This window comes from Natator depressus, chromosome 7, assembly GCF_965152275.1.
Source record: "Natator depressus isolate rNatDep1 chromosome 7, rNatDep2.hap1, whole genome shotgun sequence".
Classification (NCBI taxonomy): Eukaryota; Metazoa; Chordata; order Testudines; family Cheloniidae; genus Natator; species Natator depressus.
The window spans coordinates 76,884,128-76,903,692 of record NC_134240.1 but is presented as its reverse complement, the minus strand read 5'-3'; the positions used below and the strand labels follow the sequence as shown (position 1 = coordinate 76,903,692).

The following is a 19,565-nucleotide window of genomic DNA, read 5'->3' as shown; positions in this document are numbered from 1 at the left end:
CATTTCCCTAATGTTTTTGGTTATTTTCCTTAAACCACGAGCTATGTCTGGCAGCCTCATCTGGTGCTATCAACGTAATCAGTATTTGTTCTGTTGTACTGATGATTGATGAGATACCATTCTCTCACTCTCTGTGCTGTACACGGAACTAGTTCCTTTAGGTGGGAGCTTATTTTGTTCAGACTGTCAATACACTAACTCGGTGTTTGCAGCGTGCTTTGCGCTCCTCAGCTGGAAGATGGCACGTGAGTGCAATGCGTCATCATCATAATTGCCAGTAGCTTTACCCTATCGTCCTGTAGGGTACAGCCGATGAGAGGGAAGCCCTAACATAACGTGGCGTCAGCTCTTGGGAATTTTGATGAGGTCACGCTCACTTTTGCTTGGTGCTGGGAATTTATGGGTGTGGGGGAGGTTTCAGTGTAGTCTATGCATAGGATGACATGCATTCTAGTTCTGAGGGCCCATGGAATCACTTAAGCCATTAATTGGGACCATGCACTGGCCCTAAGCATTGTGGTGAATTTGCCCTTAAAGCTGAGGAGGTCTGGTATATGGCTGCAATGTAAATACATGCTGAAAATACACAGAAGTAAATGATGTTTTCCAGCTAGACAGGCTGGGAATGTAACAGTGTACTGGCATATTTTATTGAAAGGCAGTTTTTTTAAAGGGCCACCATGATTTTTGGAACCAGCTGGGAATATAACTAATGTGAGTTTTAGTTAGAGGTTGTTTACTGTCATCAACTAAATTCCTAGCTAACATCTGACTCCAGAGTCTTTATTGTTGGTTGAGCCAGAAAGAAGAGAGATTGATTTTCAGATCCCACCCTGAATCTGCAGTGCTAGCAGTTAGAAAAATCCCATTCTGAAATGCAAATGGAATAAATGTATTGTGGAAGTCATTGACTGAGCCTGAATGTTATCCAGTGAAGGACTATTTTTACAGTCCCTTCTGACCATAGCCCCACTTTAACGAGAGAGAAGTGCAGCCATGGAGGAACCTTGAAGATGCCTGTCTCTTCCTCCTTAAGAAACTGTGAACTTCCAGTTCTTTAATCTAATCATTAGTGGGAGGGGATATTTTCTCAAGAGAAGCCAATATAAAAGGGTTGAAAGGTCGTCCGGGATAATATGTAATCCCTTGTGATAAGAGCTATTTACAGAATTATTAATCAAACACAAACGGGAACAGATAGTAGCCTTTTTTATTAAATATTACAGTGGATCAAAAAGTACAAAATATCTTTTGCCTGCTATGTGATTGGGAAACTATTGGCACATAATACAGTATCAAAAGCATTAATAAGTACAATTTGGAAAACATACAAAAATGGAGTGTTTATAGTTGGCTCAGCTTTATTTCTGGTAGTGTTTAAACTAATGCAAAGGTTACTCAATAACCTTTTAAATGGAATACTATATCATATTACTGGGCCGTTTTGCTATATACAGATAATCACCTTACAGAGCATATAGGCTACATAACTTGAATCACAAAAAGTGTACAATATTTACAACAAATGAAAGGTAAAAAAGTATAAACAGCTAGTAGATTATGCTGCCATTATTAGAACATATTTGAAACTGGGGGAGAGGGGAACAAGTGAAATATCAAACACATTTACAGCAAACACCTAGTAAGTGCTTATGATAATAGTTTCAATGTTGTCGGCCTCACATAAGTGAAATAATTCCCATTTCTCATTAAAATCATGACAACTGTAAAAGAAGACCAGCTGTGACCTGACTGACCACCACCACCACACACACACACACACACAAAAAAGTGACTATGTTGAACAATGAACTAAAGAAATTAACCCTTCTCTTTGAAGGCACACTACACAAAATGTTTTAGTGACCTCATAGACGCATCAACATAGTAAGATACAGTACTTAAGGACTCATGCACCAATTCAATAAGTTGTAAAGTAAATACTTAGTTGCAACAAACTACTTTGTATGCCCTGATACAAATGGGAACTTATCTTGTCCAGTAACTAAATAAATATGACAGATCTATTGCGAAATGCAATCATTACAAATTTTGACCCTTACCAGAAATATATTTTGTTGCGAAAGTCAGTTACGTTCTGTTTTCTAAAGTTAAACTCAATCTGTAACCAGATTACACAAATATTGTTTTTGCTGGGCTTTTATATTTAATTGAATCTCACAACCTTCAGAATCTGTAATGAATCTTGAACATAGTGCATTTGAATTGCAACATTTCTTGGCACTGGTTCTTGGTAAATATATTTATGACTCTATTGCCAATTAGATTCCACAGTTTCCTTTACAACCCTACCAATAACAATGGTTTTGATTGCACAAAGAAAGGCTTGTGCAATTTCATTCAATAATAAGGCCCCTTGAACTCAAACAATGCAAACAAAGCCCCATTTAAGACAGTTTAAAAAAAAAAGTAGTTCTCAGCCAATGGACAATTCAATGGTCTTTCTGAAAGATTTCCCAGATTTCTGGTAAGAGTTTTAAACCAAATAATGTACTACTTCTGCTGGGGAGTTATGCCACCATTTCTTTTTATTTGTCCTGATGTTTTGCCCAGTATATTATGAGCTTCCTCAGACTGAAACAGCAAGTCTCCTCATGGAATAAATGAAGGAAAAAATCCTGCCCCCCCCCCCCACCAACTCTGCACTGTGTTAACATTGTTTTAAAATGCTGTGATCAAATTCCAACATGTCATCAAAAGTGAAATAAGAGACTTGTTGTAAACAAATGCATGAATCCAGGATGTACAGAATATTATAAACAAATAAGAGAAATGTTCCATTTTCTGATTAAATGGCAGGCACATACATATTTGTGTTTGCTGTAGGTTTATACATTTCCCCCCAGCCCTCGATTTTTACATGATTTAGGTCTCATACAACTTCACTAGAGATGCCTTCTATGCTATGGCCTGTGACCAAATGAGCTTGTGATTTTGTTTTCTGTACAGTATGTGGAATAGCAGAATAATTTGCATTGGCACATTTATATTCTAGATTCTACTAGTCTGTTTACTGATCAATTAAATCTTGTTTTTCCACAGAAATATGAAGTATTTAATTGAAGAAAGTGGATCTTTAACAGTAGATGACTTCATAATTCTGGTTTCCACCTTTGGATATTAAATATGTTCCATCATATATTGTAATTGGCATTATATCCTGGGACGTTCTAATAAGATGCGTGGCATGCAAGGTGTTTCCATTTTTATTTTTAACAGTTTTGATCATGCAGCATTTGAATAATAACTGAGATGGTTTAAATCATAACCCATTTTCACATTGTAAAATACCTCCAAATTTAACCTCTGTCTCAATTTCTGTATTTAGCTCTCAAGTGACCATATGCATAGGAAGGTTCTTTCATTATGGAAACTGAAAACCTGCACTCATGGGCTTTTTATACTTACAAATTATTCCCAATGACTGGGGTTAGTTGTTCAGCATGAGTGCAGAGGGCTATCACAAAAGGTGCGCAGGCTTTAAGTCCCAGCTATGCAAATCATCGCAGCTCCTTTGACTTCAGCAGAGCCATGCGGATTTTTGCCAGCTCAGAACCTAGCTCTCTGAATAGGGTTTACCTGATGCTTAGGCTTTGTGTTAGCTGGGGTGAGTTTCACTTGATCTGAACTAGGAAGAAGGGGCTGGGTAAGTGAGCATCACTGCTTAACCCACTATTCAGATCACTGAACCTTGGGCGACTATTTAGTGGTATTCTTCCTTGTGGGGGGAGGCGCCTGCCCCCATCCCATCCCTGTTTCGAGGCACCGGACTCTTAAAACCTTTTGATTAAAAAATAAAGGTTGGCTCCTGTTCCATTTTTTGACATTCTTAACGTATTCTTACAACCCACAAATCTGTCTTCTGGACTCCATTGTTACTCAGCAGCTTGTTGCCAGTAAGATTTTGTTCTTTATTTCTCTGGTATGCAGGAGGGTTTCACAGCCTAGATAAGGTAAATACAGTTGTTAACAAATTCACAGACCAAAAGCTTCTGTGGCCAGTAAAGCAGCGTATGAGCCATTGTGACAACACCAGTGGGAGCGACAGGTGCTCAGCACCTATCAGGAACAGACCATAGAACAAAAAGAACTTTGTTTGCATCAGTTGCATTGTTGTATAATCTACAGTATGTTTATAGCCTGAACCAATTGCTTCGGTTTGTAAACAATAATGTCACCACCAAAAAAGCTGCTCAAAAGTATAAGAACTGGAAAAACTACAAACACAAACACAAACACACACACACACACACACAAATTAGGACAGCCACAGCCTTTAAAATAAGTTGCAGATAAAATGATACTGTTTAATTTAAAAAAAAAAAAGAGCACATGATATACTGGACAAATGAAACTATATAAATTATGTGACCAAATGTGACACTGATAGTTTTCAAAGCGGATATATACAGTCAAATTAAACAGTGTTTACCTTTCTGTTCTAATAGTGTTAAAATGAAGAATCTATTGCAGTTTTACTATACATTGCATTGATTGAACCTTTGAAAGTCAGGAAAGTTACCCCCCAAAAGCATATCTATTGATTGTGTGTATTCCCTGCCTCCTTCTCTTTTTCAGATTCATCTAGAGTCCTTGACTGAATGGAACTATCTAAGGACCCTCATCCTCCACTCCCTGAAAAAAAACAAGTTTTTCCACTGTCTTCAAAGAGATCACGATCTGTCCCTAAACTTCCATTGGTTTGCTCCGATCTTTGCTCTCGACGTACGTAAGACCTTTCAAAAAACTAATATGCAAAATGAAATTATTTGGGGAGTAGGTGTGGGAGCTGGAATTACAAACTGAAAAGTCGTTTTGTCTCAATCAGATCTGAAGCATTCAGCTACATGGGATGAGACTTACTGGTTAACAAAAATATTGATTTCTAATTCTGCAAGACATTATCACAGGGAAAGGAATGTAGCTAACAACATTTTTTCCTCCGATACTTTTTTTTGAAAAAGGGATTTACAGTTTTGTGCTCGGATGTACAGAAGACAGCTGGGAAGGTGGAAAGGCAGCTTGAGGATTTATAGCAGCTAAAGGATAAATGCTGTTGTGCAAAAGGTCACCGTATGAACTTCCTACAGGTGTTGCTGCAGCTAAGTGTCTATAGAGCTGCTGAGAATTTGCAGGGGATGTAAGAAATTGTCTTTGCACCATGAAGGAATGAAGAGCCAAAGGCTGCATTAGTGGAGAAAGCACAGTCTGATTTTTCAAGTACTGCAAAGGATGAGAATATCCAGCTGGGATGCGATTGTTCAACCCCGCACACAGAGTTCCTGGGTACAAGCCTGTGAAGATAGGGGTTGAAAGGGGAAATTTGTGGCTTTCCAACATGTTGCCAGAATGTAGACCATGAACTGATTTGCTGCCTTCGCCCTCTCGGTCGGGAACCTTTTCCTTTGCAGGTGCCTCCTTTGGTAAGTGCAGAGGGGAGACAGCTCGGATTTTTTTTTCAGAAATGACTTTGTCCAAATCCTCTAGGTTCCGTTTTAAAGGCCGAGCTGCCCCAATGTTTTGGGGGCTACTTTTGCGGCTTATTATTGGATGGACCATTCCTTCCATCTTTCTTAAATTCTCAAGTCTCTGATTCTGCTGTTTTCCGGACCTGTGAAGGGATTCACCATGTTTTTTAGGTGCTGACATGGTCATCGGAGAAACACGGCAAGCTTTGGGATTACAGTCTATGCTCACCCCCTGGCTGCCTGATGCGTGGAACTGGGAAATACTTTTGCTTTCTTGCGGCACCATTGATGAATGCGGGAGACTGGACCCTGGAGTCTTTGCAGTCTGTTTGTGTATGCTCTTTGGAAGACTCAAATCCGTAGGCTGATCATCTGAAGAGGCTTCCACTGCAGTCTTTTTTTCTTGCTGATGCAAAGATGGGTGATAATTTAAATTAAGTTTTTCTTGGTGTTTGTGTTGAGCAAAAGTAGAAATATTTTCTGAATCTCTGAACATGTCTCGAGGGAGGTACTTTGATGTCTGTTCATTATTAAGGTGGTGTTCTGTGTGCCTATAAAGGCTGTGCAGATGAGGAGATGAGTAAAAGTCTGCCAAGAAACTGGGCACATGGGAATGCTGCAGTGCCCTTTTCTCATTCATTTTATCTTTGCAGTCCTGGATATCTGGCTTCAGTACATAAGATTCAGCAAGAGAGTTAAGGTGATGTTTTGAAAAATCACAACGCTTGGGATCTGGTTTACTTAACATGTCAGGCTTAAAAGCTTCATTAATAGATTTCCTTTCCTCTGAATTCTTGGTTTTAAAACTCTGCACATGTTGTATTACAGATGGTCTATTAACTGCCACAGAATCAGAATTGGGGGCATGGGGAGCCTGAGATATGCTTGCAGACAGTTCATCTCTGCTGTTTAATTTCTTTTTGCTAATCAAAGGTGGAGGTGACCCATAAGGATAACTACATGACAGGGTTGCCCCACTGACCTGCGATAGAAGTTTTTTCTTTGCCAGTGGTGACATGATGCCTGGATTACCCTTTGAATAGATTAGTGGTGTGTAACTAAAACTGGGATCATCGTTAATGGAACCCGGCAGTTCCTTTTCTTTGAACATGTCAAAATTCTGTACCACAAGAACTTTGGGCGTTTGCTTTAGTGCATTGTGTATGTCGTCGTTTCCTAACTGATCCAGTTTCACTGTGCAGTTTGCAATATAATCAGCCATTTCTGGCAATTTATCGTCTTCCATGTCGTTTTGACCTGGTAACTGTACTTGGATTGCAGGGAAATTATTAAAAGTAAGTTCTTGGGGTTCACTTTCTAAACTGTCTGTAAAACTGTGTCCTCTTTGTTCTTGCTTTCTGTCATCAAGGGCATCTGTTGGGGTGTGCAAGTGTTTGTTGACTGTTGGCTCCAATATGGTATCCTCTTCAGGAGGCACTGAAGCACTTGAAAAAGAGACTGAGTGCTGAACTTCCTCCTTGGGCTTTTCACTGTTGGAGCTGCTTTCCACCAAGTCTGTCTTTTCCAGAGATACTGGCCCTGTTGCCTCTGGCAGAAGAGGCTGGGGCCCTTCAATGGGTTTCTTGGTCTCCTCCACTGCAGGATGCTCAGGTAAACTTTTCTGGTCTGAAGAGTCTTGATCCTTCTCTTGTTCTGACGAAACCTAATAAAATGTGTCAATAGACAGTAATAAGAATGCAGTGTGTGTTGACAGATTACCTATAAAATCAAATACAGTACACAGAAGCTTCTTTTGGAAATATGTTTGTCAATCATCTTGTTGAAATCTGAAAGCTTTAATACCATGTATCAGATTTTAAACAAAGCAATCTAACTCCCCAAAATACTGGAAAATATACCCACACCCACATTAATGACACAATAAGACCTATTAAAATAGCAAAGCTTGTAACCGGACTATAAATAATTGGATCATCTGATGATTTGACCAGATAGTTTAATGCTAAGGTTGTCTTCTTTCTGAATCAATTTCCTAAATAAATAATTGCACTTTTCACAACACAACTGAGAAGAATGTAAAATATTCTCAGTATTCAATCCCACCTATGAAAAATATAGACCAGTCCAAGCTGGCTTTTCTTATCGTGTCTATATTGTAGATACAATCCCTTCAGTTTGGCTATTTTGAAATTCAGTGACTGCAGAACAGATGAGCCACATTTCTTTAAAATGTTAAAAATTCTAGAAATGGAATACTAGAAGTCAGTGCTGTAGACTGAGAAATCACTGGTATAGCTTAACTGGGGCATGCTTTTTTTATTAATGGATTAAAATGAAGTTGTCAACATTCAGAGAGTATGTGCGCGCTATTACAAATATAGCTTTTATAAGTTATCGTCAATGAGACTGCAGCTCTTTATGCTTCTCCATTAATAAAGCTTGTGTGCACAGTTCACACTATTCATTCCATTATGTAGACGAATGAACTGTGACCCTGGAGGTCATTAAAACGTTCCATCTGTGATACAGCTGACTGACAACCCTTTTCAAAATTGCTGTCATTCTCCTCTGACATGCCTTGGTAGAAGACAGTCAGAAAACAGCAGCATTGTGTGAGCCTTTTATTATTATTATTTTTTTCTTTCTTTCTTAGTTGTAAAGATAAGCGGCATCAAGAAAGTTATTATCCAAATGCTGCATTATGGTCTATCATGTCAGGGAGGGATATAAAAGTATGTAATGAATCACAACCATCTTAAAGATTTATTTCTTCACAGCTGCTTTTAAATATTCCTCTGTGTTGGGTTTTCCTATTAGTTACAGTGTCTGTTAGTTTTCATAAGCACTATTTTTTTAAAAAAACCTAATAGCTGCCTTTTTCAGTTCAAATACCATCATTAGTCCTTCACAAAGTACTATCACTGGTCTCCTGAGATTATACAATTACAGAAAAATACCAGACAGATGAGCAAAGCAGGGAGGAAAGGCAAATGAAATGTAATAATTGTACGTTCTTGCTCTTTGTTTTTGTTAAGCAACAGTTTGAATGAAGTTTTAGCTATTTTAAAGACATGCACAATGTAAGGCTAATAACATTTTTTTCTTCTATTTAGTTACATTGAGCAATGTCATTATGACTCCTATAGAATAAAGGGGTACAAAACTGAGTAATCAGCTAAAGCCTCTAGTCTCCCAGTGACATCCCTGTTCATGTTTATATCCAGGTAAGTGGTGAAAGTGCATTAGGAAGGACTGTACTCTTATATCTCTTTTTTACTTTTATAACTACTCCTGGCACAGATCATCCCCTTCCATGGAAAGCCAGCTTGCTTGGTGGTGAGGTTTGACCCCAACCCTAGATGTGGTGGATCCTTGAGGATTTTCAGATGGCCAGAGCCATCTAGCCAGAGGCCATGTGCTTCTGCACCTGATCAATCCCCAATGACCTCTGATTGCCTAGCAGTGAGGCTCCTTTGCAGACATGCTACTAGGGCCTTTCCTGGCTGGGACTGCCCCCCACAGGTGAGTTCACTGGAACCAGTATAGCCGTCAGCTGTACTATATTTTCTGATTAATTTTCCTGGGGACCGAGAGAGAGATGGTGTGGATATTCTCACCCCAGTTCTTGCCCAATCTTCCCATCCCAGCCTGGACTCTAATCCCACCGCACTCAAATGTAGCTCCTCAGGAGCTGAACATACAGCTGAGCCCCTCTTTCTCATGGACACTGTAGGGGCATGATCTGGGAGCCCATGGCGTGGGGCCCTCATTAGAGGCAAAGCACAGAGGAGTGCTGCAGCTGTGGATATTTCTATGCTAGAAAGCCCCCCAATTTAGGTGGTTACATAGTGCTTGTGCAGCTGTCCTGACCCTGCACCAACCCCTGGGATGCAGTCCATTATGTCACCAACCCAGAAGGCCATTTATAGTGGCTGGTCCCTGCGTAGTGATATCAGGGGAGGCAGAGTTACCCCTGCATCGCTCAAGATGGATGGACGGTTTATTGACAACTAGGGAGGCTAAGCGGGCTGTACAGGCTTGGCGTTCCAGATATGAATAGAGCTTCTTTAGGGAAGTTCAATTCCATGAGCTATTGCCGTCACTGAACACCCACCCATAGAACAGGTGCATATTCCCTCCACTCCAAGTTACACACTGAGTCCAGCTATCCTGTGGATAACTTGGCCCAGTAACATAGCCATTCCCCTTATTGCCTCATAAACAGGGACAGCATTTGGCCCTTAGTATTAAAAATATCTAAGTTACAATCAGACAGCAAAGAATAATTCTGATACAGGAGGTAAAATTTTACAGTAGGAAACCACTATAATTGTGCATTACAGTGTCTATGGCTCTATTTCTTACACATTTCCGATAAACACTGCTAAGAACTCTTCCTGAAACTCGCATACAAAAATAACTGCAGTTTAAGCAGCAGGAAGTTTGAGATATAAAACAACAAAAGCAAGGAAATTCAAAGTTAAGACTGACACTCCATCCCTGGCTCGTTATGTTGTGCTTAGCTGCTGCAGTACATATGGTATGTAACATAACTCACTGATCTGAGACCACGGCAATAAATAACCAGGCACAAAGGGATGACTGAGGAAAGGAATGCTAGCTTTAACTTTGCATTTCCTTGCTTTTGGCAATTTGTGTTGCAACCTTCCAGTTACTTAAGCATGTTTTTTGTGTGCTCTTTTCTTTATATATTTGTAATTAGTAGTGGAGATTTTTACAGTGTTTCTTGCTTTAAAATTGAAATTCAAGGAAAAGTCTCTCTCTGTTAAGTATCAACTTTAAAGGCTCTGTTGATTACGTCACTATAAAACACACATTCTGAATCAGGCAGTCTCTTATGGGTCCATTGTAAACCTGACTTTTGGGGTTTTTTGACATGATTATAAAAATTCACTATACTTGAAACTTAGCAGACAAGGCCTCAGCCATGTACATATTTAGCTGCTTTGCTATTTTTAAGCCATAGAAAGAAGGATTTTTGGTAGTCATGTCAAACTAGATTTTCAGACTGGTCTAAATCCAGTACATCTGTACATGCCAGACAGCAATTGCATCGAAGGGACTGCTAAGCTCTGTTGGCTACACAAAGCATGTCTTAAAAATTCTTTAAATACTTATTTCCAAGAAGGGTTGTAATGGCTATTGTGATTTCCCAGTCAAGGGGGACACAGTATATTTTGTATGCCATAGACAACAACAGCTTGATTAGGTCAATGGCAAAGGGTGTACAATACTGTATATAAGAGAGGGAGTAGGATTTTCAAAAGTGTCTCAATGATGTCATAGCATAAGTCCCAGTGACACTCAATGGGACTTGTGCTCCTATGTCACTTGCATACTTTTGAAAATCCCACCCACCTTGTGCAATACTAAAAACTCTTATGTACATGACTTAAAACAGATAAAAGTGTGTTCTGCTGACTCCTGGGGGTTAGCCTGTTGCAGGCTCTGGTCCTGTAAGCTACTCTATGAGGTCTGATCTCTGGGTCTGCATGGAGCCCCACTTAAGTGAATGGGGCTCTGCATAGGTGTAGGGGTCAGTCCATTTGAGAGAGCTTGAAGGACAGGAGACTATGGCAAAACTCCCATTGACTTAATTGGGAAATCTGTCAAGAGTAAGGACTACAAGGCTGTGACCCTTGAATTTTAGATTTCAACCCAAAGGGGATATTTAGTCTTGTTAATAATCCAGGAAAAATGAGTTTTTGGTGGAAATGTGAATACATCCATAAGTGTGGAAGTGCCATTACAGAGATTGCCATTAAAAAGTCTGCATTTGCCAACATTTACCACAATGTTATCAGAGGCATTTCAGTTCCCCCTACCCTATATTTAGAGTAGGAAATCACTGTGGAAACTGCGTGGTTTCCTGTTGGCTAGTGTTGACTTTTTAATGGTGACCACTGGATAATACAATGAGCAGAAACTGTATTTCCTAAATCCAGTCTTGGTATTTTGCCATCATTTCTATGCAACATGGAACTTGCTGGTTGCTGTTTATAGCCCAGCACAATCATAACACTCAGAATGCCAACACAATTGGATTTCAGCTACTGAGCAAAGGAAGGCCAACTCATTTTGGAATTGTCACGTTTAAATGATTTATTTTATCATTGGGTTTTATGTTATTAAAGCAGTACATTGTTAATTGAAAAGTTAAAAAGAAGGAAATTAACTAACCTCAGATGCATCTTGGGGTTTCTGTGCATTATCTTTTTCTTTCTTGCTCTTTTGGTTTTCATTTTTGATGCGTTTTGTTCCAGACACTTTTGTTTTAGTTTCACTCTCCTGGGAACTGTTATCCTGTTTTCGAGGTTTCACTGGAGGCAATGGCTTATCTTCCTCTCCTTTAATAAATCTTTCATATGGCAGGATTAATCTAAAGGATTAAGGAACAAATAATTGATCAGTTTTTGCAGTTCTCGTAAAGAAAAAAAATGTAGCACCTCTGAGCAGTTTATTTAATAAACCTAATTTTTCTACAGCATAAACACAATTCTGTAACCTTGACCTTAATATTTATCCCACATATGATAAAGCAACGTATTTGGCAAGATTCTCAGCTGGTGCCAATCAGTGTCATTCCACAGATGCCCACAGAGCATGTTGGTTATGGAGCTAAGGATATGTCCCACAGTGTTTTCAACTCATTTAAAAGTCAATCATATCTTTCTTTTGGATGCCTACTCCTAAACCTGTAGAGTGAATGCCAGTAAAATAGTACAAAGCTAAGGCAACCTAATAGCACACCCATATATTTCCAGCCTGGCGGTGAACATAAAAGCTGTAAATTTGCATGTAGACTGAAAACTTGGGAGAGAGATTATTTCACCCAACCTCCAATGGAGGGTGTAGAACAATTCGACTAGCACAGAGCTGCCTTTTCTGGCAAATCCATGAAGTGAAAGCTAGGTTGGTCCCCATTCTGGAGGATGTTCCTTTGCTCTTCTGTCAAAGGGCATGAGGGGTGGGGGTTGCTGCTCGGAGGACAGTGGCAGGGGGAGCATGACAAAGAAAATCACAAGGATTTAAAAAATAAAGAACTTTAATTGCAGAACTTTCTTCAACAAAGGGTGTGAAATCACTTTTTAAAAAAGAAAAACCTCAAAAAGTTTGAGTTTTAATCTATCTGTTTTCCCTTTGCAATGTAGTTCTTGATCTAAAAGGAAAAATAACTGATGTAATTAAAAGGGATGGATTGCATTACAATCTCAGTTTCAACTTCAGTGATTAAAGTTTTTATAATGCATTTGGTATGATTAATGACTCACTGTGGGATTAATACAAGACTCAGACTTTAAAAATATGAACTTTAATACAACAAACATAATTTGTTTAAAAAAAAAAGACAAGTTGACTCAATGAAGAAAATGTACTTTGCTTATAAACAACATAAATCTGTACAAATGCTGGGAATCCTTAATTATCTTTAATCTAAGACTCCAAGGCAGAAAACTCTTTGGTTCAGATATATGTTTGTTATCCTACAATCAGTTTCCAACCATGCAATTTTGATTTAAATACTTAGATGCTGAAACACAGTTTGGGCTTAAGAGAGCAGAAATTAGATTGTTTGTGATCTTAATGTTTCACATTTTAATAAAATACAACATAATTTATGTTAAAATATAAACCTAATTTATGCCATATTAGAAACAAAATTTAGTAACTGAGCATGCTCTGACATGGTATGTGCAAAGAGGCGTGAATAATATTTTCTAGCCCTGAATTTGGCAGTGCTCCAGTAATGAAGCTAAGCAGAGCCCACAGGGAATATTCATCTTCAGATCCCATTACAAACTGAGTTTAAACATGTTACAGCTGCTAAAACTGGAAACTGCTCCCTCTATGCAGCCTTAGCAAAATAATATATAGTTGCCAAATACCTGCTTCCCACTGTAATATTACAGTTAATGTTTATATAATAAAAAGCATAACTAAGCAGAATAAGAAAAAATAATCTTGTTCATACTTGAGGCTGGTAAATTTCATTTGTAAAGCACAAATATTCATGAAACACTTAATATCTCCCTCTGCTGCATGCAGCATTTGGGACTTTACTAGAGAGACAAGTTTTGGTTTCATACTGGGCAATATTTATATCTTACTGCCATGTGTTAAATATTTAAAGTCACTTTTAATAAAAACACATTTTATTGCTATAATTGTTCGCACTGCGATAGGATTGTTTGACTTTGTTTTGTTTCCATGGGAACATGTCCTCCATTTGCAATCTACATATACCATCAGTAAATGTTTCAATAGCTGTTCATAGCTCTGGATGAGATGAAGATGATTTTGTACCACTAGTGGTCCTTTTAATAAAAGATACTATGGGATTAACCTTCTGGTTAAGGCAGAAATCGGAATAAGGATGGGCCTGGCAAGATAAGTCACTTTTAGCATTCTTTCCATGGATTCTTTTATGGCACTTTCTGACAAAAGGTTCCTCCTCTTTGTTGCCATATCGAGCACCAGGACTCCTTAGGTTTGGTGCTAATGAGGAACCACAGCTTAAATTTCCTTTTCTAATCTAAGAGTTCATGTGGGAGTACAACATTTTCATTTCAGTTCTTTTTCACTGAGTTCAGCAGTTGGCACCAAGACAGCAGTAAAAAATACATTTCACATAGCTGGTCAAAGGCCTAGAGCCAGCAGCAGGAAATCTGGAATTAAATGTTTCTTGTATCGGGAAAGAGGCATGACTAAGGTAAAACTGAATCAAAACACACGGATGGCTTGTTCTAGAGGTTTCCCCCCCTTTTTAAACTAAGGCCCAATGTGCTGCTGTTTCTCTACAGCACAGAGATAATTTGTAAGCACGCGCATACATACATACACAGACACAAAGCAAAAAGGAAGCATACATGAATATGCACTGTGAGGCTCTAGAGAAGCCGAACACCATGAACAATTGCTGCTTCATATAGAGATTTCCGTTTGTTACAATTTGCACTGAATGTTTTTTCAGTTATCCTGTCATGGTACAACGTGATTACCCACAGGATATGATCTTATCATTTGATTATTAGAAGTTTTTATAGTACAAGAGTAATAAAGCTAATACAGCTTTCAGAACATTTAAACAACCAGCTAATACACCATTAAAACACACTGTTCTTATCCAATTTAAGGTCAACGTTGCCCAACACAGGAAAAATGTGGTTATCTATAATACAAATAGGTTAGCAGAATGCAACATGCCTGGAACTAGCTCAAGATTTTTGTCAAATATTTGCAGCACAACTAAGATTTAATCAGTCTTCAAGCATGTAAAGGTAAAGACATATTAAAAATATGGCTACCTGGAATACATTAAACTTTAAAATAACAGCTAAATTTTCAGCTGGTTTGAACTGTAGCTGTGTTTCTCATGGCAGGGCTGGGGTAAGTACCAATGTATTCATAAGAAAAATTAAAAGAATATTTTGTGGTCTAAAGAATATTTACTCCTAAAGACTGCAAGCAGCCCAAATAAAAGGGCCTTTATCATGATCAAGATTCCAATATTAAGATTAACAAAATGTATTATTTATAAGGCAATTAACATAAATAGAATATGTAAGCAGTAGTGTATTAAAAAAATCTTTCCAAAGGCAGCAGATTTTTAGCAGCATGAGGTTTTTTTCCCTTGGAATGAAACAAGAATAACATTTTCCAGCCAAGAGCAGAAACAGTAGGGGAGTCTTTGCTATCACAGAGCTTCTTATTAAATTCAGTCACTGTGAAAACTGAGACTTTAAAAAATAAATAAATAAAGACAACTTAAAATCAATACAAGTTAGATTAACAAATCAGTGTTATACTAATCCTGATTTATTACAATCAGCAATATTAAGTTTAATCACATATAAATGGCTAGTCTAAAAATATTCTGCTTTACTGAGTCTTGAATTAAATAATGGTGCAGAGTGTACCAAGTTTTTAGATCTGCATCATCTGATATTATGAAAAATTCAATGTACTGCTCTGCAGCAGATGTCAGAGGTCAGCAAATCTATTACAGTAATGTAAGTAATCTGGCTTTCTGCCAATTTAAAAAGAAAAAAAGAAAGAAAGAAACACAGAGGCAGATAATTTTATATTTATAAATTCTAAAATCCTCCAGGGACTGCATCTTTTTCCCAACAAAAAGCAGAATTCACATCAGAGAAATGTATTTCACCGTATAACAAACATATCTTCGTCACTGGCATTTCATAAAAAGAAAAAGAAAGAAAAAGCCCTTAATCTTTATAAATCAACATTTTTTCCAGCTACAGGAAAAAACAACGCAAAATTTAATCTGAATCAGTAACCACTAACGTTTCATATATTGATTAATGCACACACAGAATGAATGAGCTTTTTAGCTAAACTCTGCTTCATAGGACATGAGAGAGTGTCTATTTATAGGAATAGTAATAATAATTAATAAAATGGTTAGAATAATGTAAAGGGTCTGACAAACCCAGGAGGAGGAGGAAAATTAAAAGTTAAGGCTGCCAATTCTTTCTTTAACTCTCCCCACTGTGCTGGGGTACTACAGGGCTCTCTGATCAGGAAGTGACCATATGTACAGTACACGATGCTCTATCCACAGGCTCCATAAGGTGAGTTATGGGCGCAAAGGCAGCTTGGATGCTGAAGTCTAAACCCTTTCACTACTTTAACATAGCTCATGCCTGGGTTTAATTCTTTCATTTCTTTCTTTTGAATGGCAGAACAGAAATTCCCCAATGTGTCTCCCTTTCATATCCTATTCTCTTTTCTAGTACTCCAGACTTAACACAATGCAAAATGGAAACTTTGGATTTTTTTAGGGATGGTTTAAAGGTCTGGTGACCAGGTTTTTTCCATTCTCAGCTAAGGGTTCAGAAGCCTGACTGAAATTGAAAGGCAGAATATTTCAATCTGATAAATGAAATAAGTTTGTTTTACGCAATGCATAATTAATCTGTGGAACTCATTGCCGCTGGATATCACTGAGGCCAAGAGCTTAGTATGATTCAAAAAGGATTAGCCATTTATATGGATAGTGGCAATGTCCACAGTTACAGCAGATAAGATTTAAAAATACAGAGAAGGGATATAAACCTTTGTATTTCATTCAAGGAATAAAAAAAACTCACACTGACAGGGGTTTGGAAGAAACTTCTATTTCCATCATTGTCCACTATGCAGTTTCTTGCACCTCCTTCTGAAGCACCTGATCCTAGCCATGCTTAGAGACCAGATAAACTGGACCACCTGTCTGATTCAATGTAGCAATTGCTATGCTCCTAAAATAACAGCCCCATCACATAAACAACAGCAGCTGGGTAGGGCTGCCTGACACGTCTCAGACAAGAACCTGAGATTGGAGTTCAGAAGTTAGATTAAAAATGGGAGGAGTGAGTCTTACCCACTCGTGGTTCTCTACAATAAATTCAGTACATTTATGCTATGGTGATAGGCATAATAGAAATGCCAAAATTCATATTACAGCCTCTGAATCACCCTGGCCTGATTTTGTTTCCTAAGTTCATGGCAAAACTTCCATTTACTTGAAGGGGAGCAGGAATGAGCCACTGTGATCTCAATGGGACGTGTTTCTTGCTTTTTTAACATGCTACTGTTGAAATGAAAACCCATAATTTCTCAAAGCCATATGGCCTGATATTAGAAGCAGCACTATCACGAAAGGCATAAGATCATGCCACCACTTTAGCCAGAGGCTTTGTCATGGGATACAGTGCTCAGCTGTTTGAAAGCATAGGAAAACTGGACCAAGAACACAGCTCCTAATGACCAAGGCAAATATGCAGTAGAGGAAGGGGCAGAAGAGAAGTTCAAAACCAGAGGCCTGATCCCTGAATCCAGAAGAAGAAAATGAAGTGTGCTGGGGGAACCAGTAATGTATTCCAAAAGGCTGATTTCATTTGTACTGTGCAGGGGTTCCGAAAGCAAGCGTTGCACTCTTTTGTGTAGAATACAATAACAATTGCATCATTTGCATTTGTCTGAAGTACGAAAGGGGCATGTATTTTATCAGTACAGACAAAATTTGTTTGAGTTCAGTTTTGTTCCCAGAGAACTTTCCTGCCTTACAGAAATGGATCTTTCATCTTTTCATCAACAACTTGCCTTACAGCACACTGGGAGTGCTGCTGGGTATGGAGAGCGCTCACACCATTGAGAGGTGGGAACTGCCTGTGTGTAAGAGAGTTCAAACACACTTTGATTTAAATAAACTGGAAATTAGTGATGTTACAAACACCGCCGTTGATTTACCTGAGCAGTCTGAGGGTGAAAGCTTAGGAACTGTCCATCCTATAAAGCAATAGGAAAAGATAAAGGACCAAATCTTATCCCCAGTGACCAGCCCAACTAGATGGGCTGGATGCAGGGGATGGGCACTGGGCCGGGGGTGCTGTGGGGAGAGAAGCGTCTTTAGCCTATGTCTCTGTTGCAAACACCATCTTTTCCACCCAATGCAGTAGTAGTAGTAGCGGATCCACACAATTGCTCACCCACCAGCCCTTCCCGAGCAACGCCTACCCACTAAGGTACAGGGAGCTTTGCAGAGGACAGCTTTGCAACGTTCAGCCTTTCCCCCGTGACGTGCTCAGTCCACAGCAAAGTTCGGTGCAGAAGAGGGGTGGCACTCAGAGGGAGTTGTTTCTGTATAGGGACTGAAGTTGGCCCTCACCCTTGTTTGGGGTGCTCAAGGGACTGGGAACACAGCTCCTTGTGATCCCTCCTCCACATGCAAGTGACAAAGACAATCTGTCCTTAAGCATTGGAAGAGAATGTCCTACTATCAAAATACACTTACATGTAAACTTATTTCTATTGACTTCAGTGCTGGCCAGTAAGTCTCTAAAACTGCAAAACAAGTCTTGAGTAAGTTCTGCAAAAACACAATGTTCTGAGATATTTTGAACGGGAAGCTAAGAATCTGTTTTAATTGTAAACAATTCCATTCTTCTGTCATCTGATACTTTATTTTTTAAAAAATTTTGTGAGGGAGGGGAACCATGCTTTCTGAATTTTCAATAGTTCCTTTGTTAAAGCATCTGTTACTCACATAATTGAAAAGATGTTTGTTCAGTGGCATGCTTGAGAGTACAGTTATTTAATCTTAATGATAAAGCCCCGAGGACAGAAAATCATAAGTAGAAACTTCTTGTTATTTATCAAAAAAGAAAAAGGGCTAACACACCTAATCTATCCTCAAATTTAAATTCATGCTTGATAGAAAACTACTGATACAATTCGCAACTTCCAAAGTTTTCTTAGAAGCTATGAAGAGTTCGGGATAAAAAGCAGGGTGAAAAGCAAAATAAAACAACAAAGCTAGTATGACAAAGAAAAACTGCTGTTTGGCAAGTTTTTTGGGTCAAACAAAGAACTAGCTGTAGTTTACAGAATGACATAACACTTAATTAATTTTTCCCTGAGGATGTTTTCACACTCAGTGTAAACCAAAACCTTCTATTAATTACAACTTGTATTAAAGACAACCATAAGCATTTTTATATAGATGTTATAATAGGCTCCTATTTTTCTATCTAGGAGACTGGTGGCTGTTTCTTACAGAACACTGTTGAAATGCCCACACTTTATGAAGTTATCTAAATACTTTAAGAAAACCAAACAGTATTTGTGTGGAATGCTAGACTCTCTTGCATATTGAATTACTTTACATATCCTTAGGGTAGAAAGTCTTTATAGCTGTTAAAGAGAAACCTTTTAAGGGCCTTATTTTGACCTGGCTTGTTTCCATAACACAATGATGAGTTGTTGTTTTTTAATTTTTATTTTGCATAAGAGCTGCCATACTGGGTCAGACCATAGTCCATCTTGCCCAGTATCCTCTCTCTGGCAGCGGCCCATAGACTTTTTGACCACTGTTGCACACTGAGAGGGAGTTTTCGGAAAACTTTCCATGGGGACTCCAAGAGCTCTTTCTTCGGTTGGTAATAGTTAATTTAGAACCCACCATTATATATGCATACTGGGGCAGTGGTGGGAGAGCAATCAGTAGAATGGAGCTCTCCTATTTAGCTTTTGCAATCTTCTGTTGTCACCTAGATTTTTTCTTGTGCGCAAGGATATATATTTAGTATGTGC

At 38.6% G+C, this 19,565-nt stretch overlaps 1 protein-coding gene across 2 annotated transcripts in view; it reads right to left on the bottom strand.

Annotated features, from left to right (window-relative positions):
* Positions 1 to 1,208: 1,208 nt before the first annotated feature.
* The window catches only part of ARID5B (AT-rich interaction domain 5B), a 147,321-nt gene continuing 128,964 nt past the window's right edge, over positions 1,209 to 19,565 (bottom strand). For both annotated transcript variants that reach the window (XM_074958845.1, XM_074958846.1), the window contains 2 exons: positions 11,652 to 11,850; positions 1,209 to 7,152 (listed from right to left, as the gene is read on the bottom strand). In XM_074958845.1, coding sequence (XP_074814946.1) covers positions 4,990 to 7,152; positions 11,652 to 11,850 — 2,362 coding nt within the window. In that variant the 3' untranslated portion in view covers positions 1,209 to 4,989. The remainder of the gene's footprint in view (positions 7,153 to 11,651; positions 11,851 to 19,565) is intronic.